The sequence below is a fragment of the Augochlora pura genome, chromosome 3 (assembly GCF_028453695.1).
Source record: "Augochlora pura isolate Apur16 chromosome 3, APUR_v2.2.1, whole genome shotgun sequence".
In the NCBI taxonomy this organism is placed as follows: domain Eukaryota; kingdom Metazoa; phylum Arthropoda; class Insecta; order Hymenoptera; family Halictidae; genus Augochlora; species Augochlora pura.
The window spans coordinates 2720816-2737121 of NC_135774.1; the positions used below are offsets into that span (position 1 = coordinate 2720816).

Genomic DNA, 16306 nt, shown 5'->3' on the forward strand with positions numbered 1-16306 from the left:
GCTATCTGCCCGAGTACCGATCGGACCGCGTGCAGAAGAGGCCGGTCGGCGTTATCATGTCGAGAGGCTGGCCCTGTTACCGAATGCAGGAGCGATCCCAATGAAGATAACGCGATTAACAGCCCCGAGGGGATACCGTGTGGTGCCCTCCTCGTTGACGAAGGATCGGCTATCGGTGTACGACGGCTTGGCCACGGAGACAGGGTGGTGCACCGGTCGGCTCTCTCGATAACACGCCGATTATTATAGCCGTCGGTGCCAGGGAGGATGCGCCAGTATTTCGCCCGTCGTAGTCCAGGGAGACCGTATAACCGTGGAAGACACACTCGGCTCCGGCCGATCGAAACACAGAATCGCGGCGCCTGTCGCGGCGACTGACAGCCGAGACGTCGCGAAAACACCGCGTGTTATCGGCGTAAAGGACTATTTGAAAATGCCCGAAGGAAGCTTCAAGAAGAAACAGCCAGAGTCCGCGTGGGCTTCTCTAATTTTAGTACCTCCCACTGGAAGACGGTGAGATCTCGCCGTCCTTCTCGCTCCTCTCCACCGCTCTTTCTATTCCCATCGTTTTCCCGATCTGGTCGCCCCCCCTTCCAGCCCGACGAACCACGGACACACCGACTCACGAATTTACTTCTATACCTATTTTAATTCCGTCATCGGTGACATTTGTTCCGTCGCGTAGCTTTGTCGCCTCGGGTCGACGCGTAATGGGGCATCCTCCAGCGAGCTTCTTTCTGGAAGAGGTCGTCCACTTTTCTGTGGACGGGCGCGCGGCGGACACGGCCGAGAGTACCGGGGAAAGGAATTCGTAACGATGTATCTCCGGCATCGGAACAACGCTCGAACATATTACGACTCTGGTCATCTACGCTTAATGAGCCTCCGGAGGGACCGAGGGAGCGCGACGAGGAGCCCACGGCCGACCACGAAACGGATTTTTAATTTCTCCATTCGTCGGACAACCTCCGAAGTCAATGCCGGATTTACCCTGGCGCGTTATAAACGTTAATTATCAGATACCCCAAGGTCTGCTGAAAGAGCGAGGGTATTTTTCTCTGCGAATTATCGTATTTTTACAGAAACTTAAAATTCGCGAATTGTATGAAGGAACATTGAACAAACCTCCGCAGATCAAACCGATCGATTATAAACAATTGGCTTTCGAAACGGCTGCTTACACCGCGATTCTGATCAGAGATCGGAATGCCGTTGCCCGGAATCAGCGCGCAGCATCTGCAAACAATATCTCTTTTGCTCCAGTAAAAATAGTCGGCGAAAAGGTCGAAAAATCGTCTTAGAAACACGCGTGTTTGTACACCGATCCGAGTGTCGCGCGCGGGGGGACCCGCCGTCAACGTTCACGGATTTAAGAGCGGCAGTGGCTGGTTTTCCTGGTGCCAGGAATACATCCTACGAAAAGTAGCTGGTACAGATGTTGTTGCGGTTAGGGACTTATCCGGCCGACTAATTGCTTTCGTCCACGCCGCGCGTTCCGTTCCTCGCGGTTTCCTCCGCCGCGCCGTAATTCCCTGCGCCCGTGTTCGCAATTTATTCGCGCTTTCGCCGGCGTACGCTTCGGTCTTTTTGCGCAGCGGCTGGTGCCGAGGTCTCTTAAATCCGGCCGATTTATTGAGACAACAACGGGGACCCGCGCGTACGCGTTCGCGCGGTACGCTTCTGCGCGACGACGGCTTCCAGATGCAGTGGTGCCGCCGCCTTTGATCACCTTCAATCGGCTCGCGCCCGCGAAATCACGATCGCCGATCGACGCCGTTCGACGAGCGCGCTGAAAAATCGGCGGGATTGTTCCCGCGGTATTTACGTCACGCGACGTATATACGCGTCGTCGCGACTCGATCTCTCGGTGGCTCGTCGCCTCGCTTACTACTTTATTCGAGCACATTTTTACCCGTCGTCGCGCTCTCAAAAGACACTCTCCGGGCCGCGTTATTCCCCGGCTTTTATTTCTCCTCGTCGCCGCGGAATATCCTGTAAATTCGACCGATTTATTGGAACAATAACGTCTAGACTGTAAGCGGGTTCGTATCTTTCGGTGATGGACGCCGGCCCGTCCAGATGTAACCGATCTTCGACGGGTCGGCCGACGAAACGGGAGACCACGGCCACGATCTCTCTCTCTCTCTCTCGCGCGCGACGGCTGCCGATTTTCTCCCTTTTTCCGTTCGATCGAGCAACGTCTCCCCGGGACGTTACGCGAAAAGAAATCCGTGGACAGTTCGTGTCGGACGTCTCAATCGCGACCAGTCGGAATCCGCGGCAGCGGACGCTCAGCATCCAGGCCAGACGGGGAGCTTAATTCCCCGCTCGGCTTTCCTGTCCGTGCAACATTAAGCAGAGCCCCGCTGGTTGCACATTTCTTTATCGTTCGTCCGTCGAGTGACAGTAAAAGCCGGCCTGGGTTATCGGAATGACACTTCGTTACAGTCGAACGAGGTCGCCGCCAGTCTGCTCCCCGTACCGCTTCTTATTGCGCGCGCCGGATCGAGTGGCCGCCGTAAAAAGATTTACAGAGAGCACAAGGATTTCTTTCACGCGGCTAATTTATTGAAATGTATCGCGATCGAGCGGCGATCCCGATCCGGCCGGCGGACGCGCGGCGCGACGCTCGGCCACGGCCGTACTCGGATCTCTGCGGACCCCTTCCCACTACTTTCTTACGATTCTCTTGAAGAACGTGAGAAGAACTCTTGAAACCTCCGATATCAGTGGTAAATGTTTCGCAAAGCTTCGCAGAAAAACGGAACAATAATACAAGTATGTGACATGATAAAAATCACAGAATCTTCTAAGCTATTGCAATCAGCAAATTGTTTAAATAACTTCTATTTCTCGAGAGAATTTCCAGAATTAATTGTCCGAATTAACAGGATTTTAGTTTCTGACAAAAGAGTTTACTCCTCGGAGGAGAAAGAAAATGAACAAGCATTTCGAGGCTTTTGACATCTATCATCCGTGCCACTGTGTTTTATCGTTTCATAAAAAGTCGGTGCTTCAGTCCTGGACGCCTGACACCCCGGTCAAGACGCCGACGGAATAAAGTCCGCGCGCATATACTTTTTGCGGTGAGATGCGGCTCGCCGTGGATCGACGGCGCACGACGCAGCGGCAGCAAGCCCGCCCGCGTTAGCATAATTAGCGCGAATTAAATCAACGACTCAATCGTGAGAACTGGAGTTCCTCGAGTGTGAAACTTGGAGGCCCGTTCGCTGCCGGCTAAATGGGCGTCTCGAGCGAGCGCGTTGCAGCGTGGGATTCGAGGGAAATAAAAAGAAACGCCGTGGAGACTCGGGTGAAAACGTGGCGCGTAAACACCTGGATCCTTTATTCGAGGTTTTTCCGCGCGATCGGCCGGTTCGGCGAATCTTATATGTTAATCGGACACCGTTTTCTTTTCCGACCGGCGTCCTACGCAAGCTAATTAGAGACACACATGAACGGGCGGCCGCGGCCGCGCACACACCGGTGCGAGAATGTCAAACGTGTTTCTTTTCGGTGCATATTAATCCCGTGCGTCCAATTAAAAACACTGATCGACTAAACGAGCTACTTTTACACCGCTGACGCCAGGCGCGCGGCGATCGGCGTCTAATTTTCCAATTGACATCATCACAGCCAGTAATTACGCGTATGGATAGTACGGGGTCTTTCAACCGGAGCTTTCGTTTCGTTTAGCCCGCTGGTTTGCCGTCTGTCGAACGTGTCGCTGGTGTTGACAGGTGTCAAACGAAAGCTGTATATACAATAAAAATTGAACGATACGTAACGCGAATTATATCCAACAGAAATGGCGCGAGTGACCAAAGCGTTGCTCTTTTAGAAGTTTTCTCGCAGAGTCCTTTCTCGAGATGTTGATCAGAATTCACCGCCGAGATTATGCAATTTAACAACTGATTTTTTAATGAAAACACAAAATAAAAATATGTTAACGACCTTTTTCTACCGATTGAAATTAAACTAATGTCTCCAGTCGAAAGACCCCGACAGGAGTACAATATCAAACGATGAACTCGCCGCCGATTCTTTGCAAACAGAGTCGCATCCGTCGCGTCGATCTCGATCGATCGTCGCGCGGTGGATCGCATGATCGCCGGGAGAGTTGTCGCGCGATCCGGGTTTCTCCGTGGTCCTTTCTTCCACGAAGATCACCGCGATTAACGCTATCGCGAAGATCGATCTCGGGACAGGGAGGCAAGCGGCGGGATCGAGAGGGAAGACGAATAGATCGCTGTGCAGGAGGAGGAAGGTGGAGGAGACGGGAAGAGGGAGAAAGAGAGTAGGGCGCGTCGCTCTCGAGCCGCGTTCGCCTCGATTGTCCTTTTTAATTAGCCACCGATCTCTTGGTACCCGACCCCGGGTACGTCGAGCGTGTCTTCTTAATTGTTAATGGGAGTCGCGGCCGTTCGGGAACGAGTTCCGTTCGGCTCGGTTGCGCCATGCTCGGCGAAATGGAAGCCGAAGACCTCCGACCGGAGAGCTTCGTGTGTTCAGAGGTGCCGAAACGACTTAGAGCTAATCAATTCCGACCTGTGCGATTCGTACACGGCGAACATTCGCGCTATGCGTTCCCATCGAACGCGTTCGCTTGCCTATCGAAACTAACAAAGATCGTATAACAGTTAAGGCGGAGGAGAAGCTAGAAGAGCTCGTTCGCGTGCAGGTACAAGATTATTCTGCTTGCCGGACGGGACAATCGCAACGCGAGGAACAGGTCAATTAGCAGTAGCCTCGAACAGCGGTCGTATGAGAAGTGTCTTTTGGACCCATTACGATCCCGTCCTCGAGTTGCGAACGGCTACGCGCGGCAGCGGTGCGTTCGTCGGATTTTTTCCTATGGTGCCCGCGCGTCCTCTAACCGTGCTGAAGCGGCTATGTACGAAGTAATGACACAGATTGCGATCTCTCGCGAGCAGCCCGTGGATGTTTATGCAAATTCTGCTTTTACGGGCCAATTTACACAAACTGCGGCCGAGCAAGGACTGTTCGGGCTCCGTCGAAGGCTGCCCGGACATCTTCGCGCGAGAAGAGCCGGCCAATCTATAGCAAATTTGTTATGCTGAATTTCAGATAAACATCCTCGGTCCTCTCTTGGAAGCGATCCGGGACGAGTGTCGCGTCGTCGGCGACGGGTTCGGCGCGGTGCGCTCCCGCGTCCGTGGACGTAATCTCGTTTGAAATCGTCGCTCATTTGGCCGGTCTGTTAGCCGCGATCGGATCGTTTCACCCGTTACCGGTTATTACGGGCGGGAGGCCGCGTAAAAAGACGCGTTTAACGTTAATGCCCCCTCCGCGCCATAATCGCGTCGGCGAGGGCGCCCTGTTAGATCAAAGCACGGCCGAGGCGGCCCAGTGTCTCTCGGAGGACATTACGGCGCGTAATGCCGGGCGATCATCTTGCGGCTGACTCCGTCGTTGTCTTCTTCGGCGACATAATCGATCGGTTAAAACGGAACGGCTTCATGCGACGACAGGGGCTGCAATATAAATCAATGCGCGCGGATCTCATTATCGTCGCGTCGTGATTGGATACGGATCATCGGCGATCCTCGAATCTAATCGCCGGCGAGACGGGGGGCGATCGTCGTGCCGCGGACAAACTAGTTTCGCTAAGACCGTTCCATTAGGGTGCTCGTTTTTCTCTTATTTTTTCAAATCGACGAGCACTAGTCGCGAATTAATCGTACGTTAACATCGTCCCCAGTCGATTCGCTCGCGATTATGTTCGTAAGCGATGGCGGATCGCGCGAGACCATGCTCCGTTCCGATTATAATTGGAGATTACCAATCGCGTGTGCGAGCATCGAGCATTCATGATTGATACTCACTGAGGTGATTGACGGCCGGCTGGGATGCGATTACCAACATTTTTCTGTGCGACGGGAAAAACTCCGACGTCGGTATTATACTTATCGATACCTCGTTCCGGTTGCTTCCTGGACGACCGCCGCGGTCGGCTTGCCTGTTGGCGGCGTGCGCGTTGCGCGCTAGTGGTACACCTTGAATATTATGTCTGCAATTACTGACTATGTAGCTGCTCACCTGGGCCCAAAAAAAGGAATCGAGAACACCCTTAGAGAAACGAACGGCCCTGTTTCAGCTACACGAAAACGCTACTGCGGCTGCTGCGGGTCTGATGACAACATGCACGGACACGCGTGTGAAGGACAACCGGGTGACCCGTCGGAGACAACGAGATGCTCTCCAGCTACGATTTTATAGTCCCAGGAAGACACTGGTGATCGGAGAAAGTTCGTGAAAAAGAAAATAGAATGCGAACTTGTGGATTCATCGATTGAAATCTAGCAAATGAAACCGGATGAAAATGTGGATGATCGCGAAGGGAAGGAAGAAGCGAGTGACGATCGTCGCGAAGCTGAACCGTCGCCAGGAGGTCGGTGCTCGAACTTTTTTCCGCTGGCGAACGCATTCGGTCGGCTTACCGAAGACACGATAAACACAGCGAGTAATACAACGCCCAGCCAGAAGTACCAGGCTTCCCAGAAATGTCGTGGCGGCCGTCTTTGCACCAGGAGGCAACACTGGTTGTTGCAGCAACAGTACAAGCAGTACTTGTCCGGCGTGCAGGCGTACGGTTTGATCGGCTCAGTGCTGTCCCCGGTGAAGTTCCTGAAATCCACGCTGCACTCGTAATATAGCCGCGCCATGTCGCGGGCCTGGCATCGTCCAGCCTCTCTCGATCGGCGAGCGATTTGTTGCGGAACGAACGGGAACGGTCGCGCCAGTGATTCCGCCGTGAAGAAGCGCGGAGCCGGCGGATCGATGGAGCCACCGCATTGAGTCACGAACGATCTAAAAAAATCGCGTTATTTTCAGAATGCATCGCGACGCCGGCGCCGCTTAATTTACCGTCCCAGACACCTGTTCCCCTCACTTACCAGGTTAGCGACATGCGGCGGACGCGCGCGAACGGTCCACGTTCCCTCGGATTTTTCGGTGGCCCGGCGTCGCCCTGGAGCGAGAACCGGCAGGTTCGACTGGTCGACGGGCTCGGGGACAACTGTTTTGCCACTCATTTGTCCGTTCGCCGTTATCACCGGCTGGACAGGATAGGCTCGAAATAATCGATAAAACGAGCCTAGCATGTCCTTATTCACACGCGAGCCACGATCGATACGCTAAACAGCCTAGCTGCGGCACGGTTTTAAACTTGTCCGCGAAATGGCGCAATTGTTCTAAACGGAGCCTGCTCCAGGACACGTCACTTCGGGATACAATTTCTCTAGGATCACCGCCTTGTCAGTCTTTCCTCTAATTTGCTCTATTAAAACGGTGTTACTTTGTCAACGATGACAAAAAGAGCTGGAAGTAAAGAACGGTGCCCTAAGCAATGAATACAGAGGATCGTCGATTAGAAAATTTATTAAAGAAATTCTCTATAAAACGCACGTTTGTACAATGAACACGATGAAATAATTATATTACATTTACAACGTTATCGGTGCGGACTGACCGAATGAGAAATAAAACTAATATTGATTGGAGTCGTGCGGAGGTGGCGGAGGCGGAGGACCTCTGGGAGGGAAAGGAGGTCGGAACTGAGGCGGCGGTGGCGGAGGAGGTCCACCCTGGGACACGGGAGGTGGCGGTGGATGTCTCCAGCCAGGTGGTGGTCTGGGTGGAGGTGGTTGGAATTGTCCGAACTGTGGGGGCGGTGGTGCTCCGGTGGCCGAGGGTGGTGGAGGAGGTGGGAACTGACCCTGAGGAGGACCACCGACGCCCCAATGAGGAGGCGGAGGGGCCATCATCCTGGGGTTCGCTTGTTGCGACTGCGACGTCGGGACTGGCATCGGTGGCAACGGGGGTGGCATTCCAGGAGGTAACGGAGGATGGGCTGTCATCGACATGGGGGGCAGAGGAGGCGGAGGAATGTTTGCTGGAGGAAAACCACTGGACGGCGGTGGTGGTACTGGAGGAGGTGGAGGGTGTCCCATCGGGGGTCCTGGGGTAGATGGAGGTGGCGGGGGTGGGACGACCATTCCGTGATGCATTACGTGATGCTGAGGATGATGGCTCTGCTGATGAGCCGCCGCGCTGGAATTCGGCATCGGAGGTGGCGCCAGAGGGGGCGCATCCGCGAAAAGTTGATGCGGCCTGTCGGCTTGACTCAACGGATTCTGTGCTGCCAGTAATCGCTCGGCAGCGCTACCGTGTCTTTCGCCCTTTGCATCGCGTTTGAATGCATATGATACAGAGATGGGTCTGTTGCACAGGTATTGGCCATTCATCGCCTCTATGCTGGCATCCGATGCATCAAAGGAGGCAAAGTTAATAAATGCGAAACCCTTTGAGTTTCCAGTCTCTGGATCTCTCATTATCTGAAATAAGAATTAGATTTAGTGGTGGATTTTTGATACTTGGATAACAAAGGTTTCGGGATGGTTTACCTTTGGCGTTTGTAGAATTACTCCAAATGCACTGAATGTGTCGTATAACAATTTTTCATCCACCTCTGGGTCAAGATTACCAATAAATATATTGGCTCCCACATCCAAATTCTTTTGATGAGCACTTGCTTTGTTGACTCTGATTGGTTTCCCGTAGAGTTTGATCATGTTCATTATTTTAATTGCATAGTCTGCATCCTCCTCACCCATGAACTCAACAAACCCATATCCTTGATGCATTTGGGTCACCCTATCCTTTGGCATGTGGACATTGACTGAAATGAATTTATAGATAAATGTTTTGTCAATATTTTAGTACAACGAATAAATTAATAATAAACAATAACATACCCACTGGTCCTGACTGGACAAATAGCTCCCACATAAGGGATTCCGTAACTTTGTCATCGAGGCCGCCAACATATATCGTGGCATCTGAAAATATTTATGAACGAATTAGTTATTAGTCAAATGTTTTTAGAATATCGAAGTGCTTATGTACAGATAACCTAACACAGTCTATTATTTTTTAGTTATTTTGTGCTGGAAAAAATAACCAGACAGAATTTAAACGTAATTAATATTGAAGTGTAAGGATTTGTTAGAATTTTATTAGAAGATAAGAAACTTCTTAGAACATTGCAAATAAATTTACCTTGATTACGTTCGGCAATTGGACCGGCTGCCATAGCTGTTCATTAATACAGCGTGTGCAGTGAAGTTGTACTATAAGAACCTTTGGCAACCCTGGATGTATAACGGTACTAGAAACACAGTGTTGCCAATACTCGGAAAACTTATAACCATTTCCCACTTCTACCAACTTAGAAAATGTACCAATGTAAAAAGATGCTTTCATTTTAACATGTATTAATATAAACTGAAAATAAAGAAGATTTTACAACAATGCACAAGAATTCTTATATTTATTTCTTAAATAATAACATAACATTTAAGTTTTATTATCATATCATGGGATATGTTCAGGAGGCACTGGTCCCTTGGGCATCTTGCGTGGCTGCAAATAAAAATATGCATATTTATAGAAAGTGTGATGATGAAAGCAATTAATTACCTTTGTAGGAGTACTCTAATGCAGTTGCAATAGTCCTCATGTCTCCCTCAATGCTACGCGCCCAATTCTCTGCATCACCAATTTCTTTTAGGGCACTAGAAAATGATTCCACTAAATTCAACCATGACAGTGTTTGTTTAGCAAAATTTGTTGCATTTTGTTGCAGCTGCTTAGCTTCTGCGTCCAATTTTTTCTGGTTCAGATATGCCTGAGCCACCCTGTATTAAAAAATTACGTGCATGCCATAGTAATCAGATATAGTATAAATAAAATGACATATTACACTTACCCCACATTTAAATGATCTACCAAAGCCTGTGTCAACATACCAGCTGCTTGGACAGCATCTTTTCGCTTTTGTTCTGTCAAAACAACATTACTACTGACACGAATTCTTGGTGGTTCTACGAAACGTCATTGTACATTTTATAATAACATTTTAACAAGTTACCTTGCAGTTCTTTCCTCGCTGCTTGTTTACTTTGGTGTTCTTTAACAATCGCAGACAACATGTTTGTTAACAAACAAATACAACACTCTGTCAGACAGTTTACAGGTTAAATTTATCATAAATAACATTCTAGTTATTTTCCTAAATGCATGGCTACCACCATTCAATAATAACACCCCGAATGGAGTGTATGGTAATTCTCGAACGATATAAAATTATACAATTTTGATTATCGTTCGAATATCGGTTTATCGATTGACTTGAATAAGGGTACATAATATTTTGCTAATTTTGTACAAATTTTTAGCATTGGAATTTCCATAAAGCATAAAAAGAGATGGAAGTATTTGGCGTCCCGATTTCAGTCTTTGTACACGCATCCATAATTAAGTTTCAATCTAAAGACCGCAGAAATATTTTAGGAGGTGCTCTAATAATAAATAGTGTGTCAGCGATTCCATTAAGGATTGGACAAAATTCTAAAAAAAATTTGTGTGGACTGGCATAGTTTCCCCAGACGCACAGTGTTCACCATCAGATGGCGTTTGCCAAACATTATTAAGTTCTGGTGTACGGAGCAACGAGTATGGCGACCAGTTCTCGTTGGTGTAAAGTTTACCTGTTGATAATCGAGTCGAATTCAGCCCGTAGAAAAACCATAGAATTAGCCCGACTGTAACGAGGCGAATCGCCTCCGGCAGATACCTCGTTCGCAACGCAATTCCGTTCTAATGAGGTGGTTAACACTTTCATACAGAACAAGTGTAACCAAACGATGCTCCAGAATCTCAAGAGCACGAAAATTAGGGGAGAAGTACTGTCATTGCCTGCACATCTAGCATAAAGGTCGGCGTACGATGGTTTACCGCGTCACAAGCGCTCTGTGATGGGCCTGATAGTCGAGGATTTGCCAGCGGTTTCATTCACGTTCACAGAGATAAATAAAAATGTAATGTAAATTCGTTCTCTGTGTTTACCCGCGGCAATCGACTCCCTCTACTTTTTCTTTGGAGAAGAACCTTTGGAAAATTTCATATCAGAGAATGGCAATTCGCATAACGCTAGAATGCGGCCACTCATCCACATTACGTGCGCATACTACAGCAGAGGGTTACACTCATGATTGGGAACTGTTTGTGCGGGGTGTCCAGAACGCTGACATACATCATTATGTTGAGAAAGGTATACAAGCATCGCACTGTTCTCCTATGTATCTTTCTCTCTGCAGCCATGCCGTAACACCCCCTTAATAACATCCTGTATCTTCTGTTCCAGTGGTTTTTCAACTACACGAAACATTTTCAAAACCAAAGAGGGTGCTGAAAGAGCCACCGTTCGAGCTGAAAGAGTCCGGTTATGCTGGCTTTGAAATTCCCATTCATATCTATCTGAAGAACAAAGATGAGGGAACCAAGAAGATCGAGTTACTGTATGATCTTCATTTGCAAACCAGTGGTCCTGCCATTGCAAACGTGATGCGGCACACCGAGATAATCAACAACCCCTCGGATGAATTCCGGCGAAAATTATTGAAGGGTGGTGGCGTAAGTATTAATTACAAACTTTATTCTCCGAACCTCCGCAAATCGAGAAGCACACTTTAATTACAATACTCACCCTTTACGAATTAGAACGTTTTAGCATTTATCACGAAATTCGATTTGCCGAAGTTCGAATAGAGTTTAATTTACACGAGGATTTCTCGGCAGGCTATAGTGTCGAGTTCCGAGAGTTCAGCCGAGAAAAGCGAGAACAAGACACCAACTATGGTCGGCAAGCCAAAGTTGAGCGGGAGCGAGACGAAAAAGCACAAGACCGTGGAGTCGAAGACATCGAATTCCTTCGCTGAACTGTTCGGCACGCCTTTGAAACCAACGAAAGTCTCGCAGGACACGAAGAAGCCAGCACAGCCGGAGAAATCATCGACTCCGAAGCCAGTGGTTGCTGCGGAGAAGTCCGACAAAGTGGACAAAACTTCGAAGTTGAAGGATTCGCCGCACAAGGACAGCAAGAAGGAGAAGATTGACGACAAGAAAGACAAGAAGCTGAAAGAACAGTCGAAAAATAAGAACCGGAGCAAAGACAAGTCGAAGAGGCCTTCCAGTCCGGGGGCGAAGAGTCACTCCAGTCCTTCGAACAAGCGACCGCCGTCCCCGGTGTCATTGAAGCGGCCGGCCAGCCCGTCGACGTTGCCGCCCGCTAAGCGACCAGCGTCGCCGAAATCGAAGGAGAAGGACCTGAAGAAGCCGGTCTCGGAGAAAGAGAAGGAGAAGAGCAAGGAGAAAGAGAAGACCAAGGACAGCTCAAAGAGTGCCGCGGACTCTTCGAAAAGCGAGAAGAAGAAAGACAAGAAGAAGCACAAAGAGGACCGGGACAAGGAGAGGAAGGATAAGTACAAAGAGGGTGAGAGATCTGCCTCGAAGGAGTCGCTCAAGGTTAGTGATAAGAAGAGCGAGAAGTCTGAGAAGCCAGAGAAAAGTGAGAAGGAGAAGAGCCAAGAGTACAAATCAACAAAGGACGGCCGGAAGTCGCCGAAGCCGCCGAAAGAGGCGGAGAAGCCGAAGGAGGAGAAGCTTCCGAAGATAGAGAAGCCAGAGAAGACTGAGAAATCGGAGAAGCCGAAAGATGGCAAGAACGAGAAGGACAGGCAGAAGCACAAGCACAGGAAGAGGGACAAAAAGGATAAGCGGGATAGTAGCAAGGATAGGGACAAGAAGGAGAAGCGGGACAGGATAAAGACGTCCTCGGAAAAGCAAAATAATGTGGCGAATGCGTCGACGGCCAACCCTCTGTTGGCCCTCTTGTCGGAGATGCCGGAAAGAGACAGCAGCGACTCGGCGCCCTCGGTTGACGACGATTCATTTTCGGAGCCGAAACCGGTGACCAAGAAGGAGCCGGAGAACGTGACAGTGTCGACGCCGCCGACGGAGATGCCGAAGCCGATGTCACCGGCGATGCCCGCGGAAATCAAGAAGGAGAAGGTGGATAAAAACAAGAAGGAGAAGCCGAAGGGCAGCAAAGGCGAGGAGAAAGAGATCCGTAAGCGAAAACGGCGGAGCGAGAGCAAGGGCGACGATGAGCACGTCGTTAAAAGGGAGAAGGACCGGGGTCACTCGTCGTCACCGCCGTTGGAGCCTGTCTCGTCGAGCCAATCGCCGGTGGCCGTCGACCAGGACCAGGTGCACATCGCCAAGGAGAAGGAGGACAGGGCTGCCGCGGAACAAGTGGCCGAGAAGAACGTCGAGGTCGAGGCCGAGCAGGTCGCTCCCGACTCGACGAACAGCACTCTGGTCGACTCGGAGATGGGCGAGCCGCCCGTGTTCTCCGAGGACTATGTGTCACAGTTGAAAGACTTGCAACAAAAGATCATGACTCTGCAGGACAACCAGGAGCTACAGAGAGTCGTCCAGGTGATCGCGGAGACCGGCCAGTACGAGATCACAAAGAAGACGTTTGACTTCGACCTGTGCGCCCTGGATCGTAGAACGGTGCAACGTCTGCAGCAGTTCTTCGCGTCGTGACCGTCTGTAGCATAAAACACGCATGACATCTCTCTCTTTCATTTTACATATTATTATTCTATGTATAAGTCACTAAGTTATTTGAGCTTACAAGAGATTCTTTCACCTGAATATAATGAAGAAGGAAAATAGTAATATATAAGACCCCAGGAGAACGTAGCGGAAACACACGTACAGAACGCCTTCTCGAAAGGAAGAGAGGGTTAGACCGGGTTTTTCTTTTCGATCGGGGTGTGTCCTCGAATCTTAGTGTTCTTTCGTTTTTATTCTTTTTTCGCCTTTTTATTTTTTCTACTACGTCTACCACTACTACTACTACTGCTACTATTACTACTACTACTACTACTACTATTACTACTAGTACTACTACTACTACTACTACTACTTCTACTAGTACTATTACTACTACTATTATTTCTTCTTCTTTTACTTCATTTTATGTATATTTCGACTATTCTCGTCCTATTCGGTATTCGTCGATTTGTAGAAACGCGTTGCATAAATTATGCACTCTTTTAGAGGAAAAAGAAGTTCGATGTCGGGGCAATCGAGCGGGCCACGATCGGATTCGTTGATTCGTATTTAAAACGGTCGGTTTTCTCAAAACTCCGTGTCCTTCGTCCTCGTCAACGGGATCAGCCTATTTTGTTACACAATTTTTACACGTTTCCAGCACTTGTTACTTTTTACGTTATTTTGTACATAGGTGATATTATACATATAATCTGTATAAAGCACAGATCGGGAATTGTACATTTGCAAACGTCGTGTAAAATAGGGAATTTTTACCGTTTTTCCTCGGGGGGTGGGTGGGCAGGGAAGGAGGGAGGGATGGGGGGGGGGGGGGGGGGGGGGGGGGATGCATTCTCGGGACGGTCTACAGTGCATTTACCCACTGTTATGTAGACTCGACGGAAAGAAAGAAAAACAACAAAAAAGTAACGTATGATTTTTCTTGTACACTATAATCATTAAAACAAACAAACAAACGAAAAAAAAAACATAGAAAAAGCATGAGATGAAAACGACGACGAGAAAAAAAAATGACAAAAAAAAAGGAAGAGAGCAGAAAAGCAAAGAGGGAAAGGAAAAAAAGTGTCAACTCTGACCTGTCTTTTTAAAAGGAGCAAGTGAAAGAAACGCGGTGTGTAATCGGGGTCGTTTCGCGAGCAAAATTTCCGCGCGTCGCCATTGCCTTGTAAACGTATAGATATATTCTTGATATCTCGCGAGGAATTTAACGTAAACGTTAGGGTTCAGTCCCCGTCGGATCAAGAAACACCCCGTATTTATTGATATTTTCATACGCGCCCCGTAACTTAAAACGCGAAAGAACTGATCGGATGTGAGCCGATCATTCGATGCTCTTCGATTCCTTTCTCTTCGAACAGAACGACGTTTGCTTTCGACGCGGTCCCTCCCCCCCTTCAAAAAAGAACCGATTACCGCGACGCGCACGTGCGTGTAGCGTCAATAATTTACCATTGTACAGTAAACAGAGTATTCTCTAACTTAAGTATTAAGCTGGACGATAAGTTTGCATTAGGGATGTAAGCCGACGCGCGAGCCGGAGAACGACGCGTTCACGTTCCTTTTTTCACCCGAGAGCTGCTTTTTTTTGTTCCTCGCAGCCATCTTTTGCCACGCGTTCAAATTGCTCGGGCGGCATCCCCCCCTGCCAATTATAACTTGGTTCGTTAGCTGTATTTAGCTGCGCAGAATTCATTCTTAATCGTTCGAGGCGCGGTCGTTCCAGAAGCCGATTTTACTTTCGTTCGGAAAACGATCGGTTTCGGGCACATTTGCTGCGCGATCGAGATGGTCGAAATGGCACCGGTCTCTCGTGGAAACATTTGAACGCATAGCGATCGCCGCGTATCTGTGTGCCAATTAGAAACCGGCAAAACCCACGAAGCAAGATAGCGACTATAATTTTCCTTTCGAGTGCCGTCGAAACGCAAAATCGTTCGCTTCACGAAAACGTACTTTGTGCCGTATCGTTTCGTCTGCGACGATCCAGAGCCGTGCTAATTCATTCGGAACGAAGCGAATCGTCGTGAAACGGTACCGCCCGTTTATCTTCTTTATTTCTTTCCTTTAATCGACCGCCCGTTCCATGGTTCCGTAGTTCGTAGAACGCCACAGAACGGTCACGATGTCGCGTGCAATCGATACACCAAATAGTATAATGGTTTTTTGATAAACGTTGTTTAGGCGACGAGTCGTTGTACAATTCTAGGCGAATAATCATCGGTAGATTTGTATAGTTTCGCAACGCGTTATTTATTACGTCTTGCGACGAGATCAAGCGGCATTTACATTTTTTTAACGTCCCGGAAGACTCGGCGATCTCGATTCTCGATCCGGACGACCGGTCTCTGCGTGCTCGCGGCGAGAATCGATTTTTTTCTGTACAGAGAAAGAGAGAGAGAAAACGAGAGAGAGAGAGAGAGAGCGAGAGAGAGAGGAAGAGAGTGTGTGGGCATTAGTAAACACCGCTGATCGTCGTCGTCCGACAGTGCTGAGAATTTGTCGCGAGATCGAGAGAGCTAGCGGAATTGTTTTCTACTGGGAATTGCGAGTCTGTTCGCGAGAGTCGCGAGCTCGTTGCGAATCTCATGTCGCGAACTTCGAGGGAAGTTCCTTGCGGAGGCCTATCGTGCCGAAATACTCTGAAGGATATCGTTTTTCTGTTTTTTTTTTAGCTGAATGTTTTTACTCTCTACCGCATTGTCCGTTGTGTTACAATCATTGTTACAGTCTGTTTGGTATATATGAATTCTGTTGTACATATATATATCATAGACATGATGTGTCCGTGTTTTTTTGGATG

General features: G+C 49.0%; 4 protein-coding genes across 4 annotated transcripts; 1 reads left to right on the forward strand and 3 right to left on the reverse strand.

The window, feature by feature from the left end:
- Positions 1–3958: 3958 nt before the first annotated feature.
- Positions 3959–7130, reverse strand: LOC144478865 (uncharacterized). The gene is made up of 4 exons (XM_078197208.1): positions 6918–7130; positions 6462–6831; positions 5847–6060; positions 3959–5495 (listed from the first exon to the last, which is right to left on the reverse strand). The coding sequence occupies exons 2-4, from the start codon at positions 6684–6686 to the stop codon at positions 5479–5481; spliced, it is 456 nt and encodes a 151-aa protein (XP_078053334.1). The 5' UTR covers positions 6687–6831; positions 6918–7130; the 3' UTR covers positions 3959–5478.
- Positions 7131–7391: 261 nt separating this feature from the next.
- Spx (Spliceosomal protein on the X) lies at positions 7392–9327 on the reverse strand. The gene is made up of 4 exons (XM_078196911.1): positions 9082–9327; positions 8778–8861; positions 8427–8701; positions 7392–8357 (listed from the first exon to the last, which is right to left on the reverse strand). Exons 1-4 carry the CDS (start codon positions 9113–9115, stop codon positions 7509–7511), a joined length of 1242 nt encoding a protein of 413 aa, XP_078053037.1. The 5' UTR covers positions 9116–9327; the 3' UTR covers positions 7392–7508.
- Positions 9328–9335: 8 nt separating this feature from the next.
- On the reverse strand, positions 9336–10101 carry Blos1 (biogenesis of lysosome-related organelles complex 1 subunit 1). Its single transcript, XM_078176875.1, has 4 exons — positions 9953–10101; positions 9791–9863; positions 9502–9719; positions 9336–9444 (listed from the first exon to the last, which is right to left on the reverse strand). Exons 1-4 carry the CDS (start codon positions 10011–10013, stop codon positions 9410–9412), a joined length of 387 nt encoding a protein of 128 aa, XP_078033001.1. The 5' UTR covers positions 10014–10101; the 3' UTR covers positions 9336–9409.
- Positions 10102–10528: 427 nt separating this feature from the next.
- Ear (ENL/AF9-related super elongation complex transcription factor) lies at positions 10529–14270 on the forward strand. Its single transcript, XM_078176827.1, has 3 exons — positions 10529–11134; positions 11228–11496; positions 11662–14270. Exons 1-3 carry the CDS (start codon positions 10996–10998, stop codon positions 13471–13473), a joined length of 2220 nt encoding a protein of 739 aa, XP_078032953.1. The 5' UTR covers positions 10529–10995; the 3' UTR covers positions 13474–14270.
- Positions 14271–16306: the final 2036 nt, after the last annotated feature.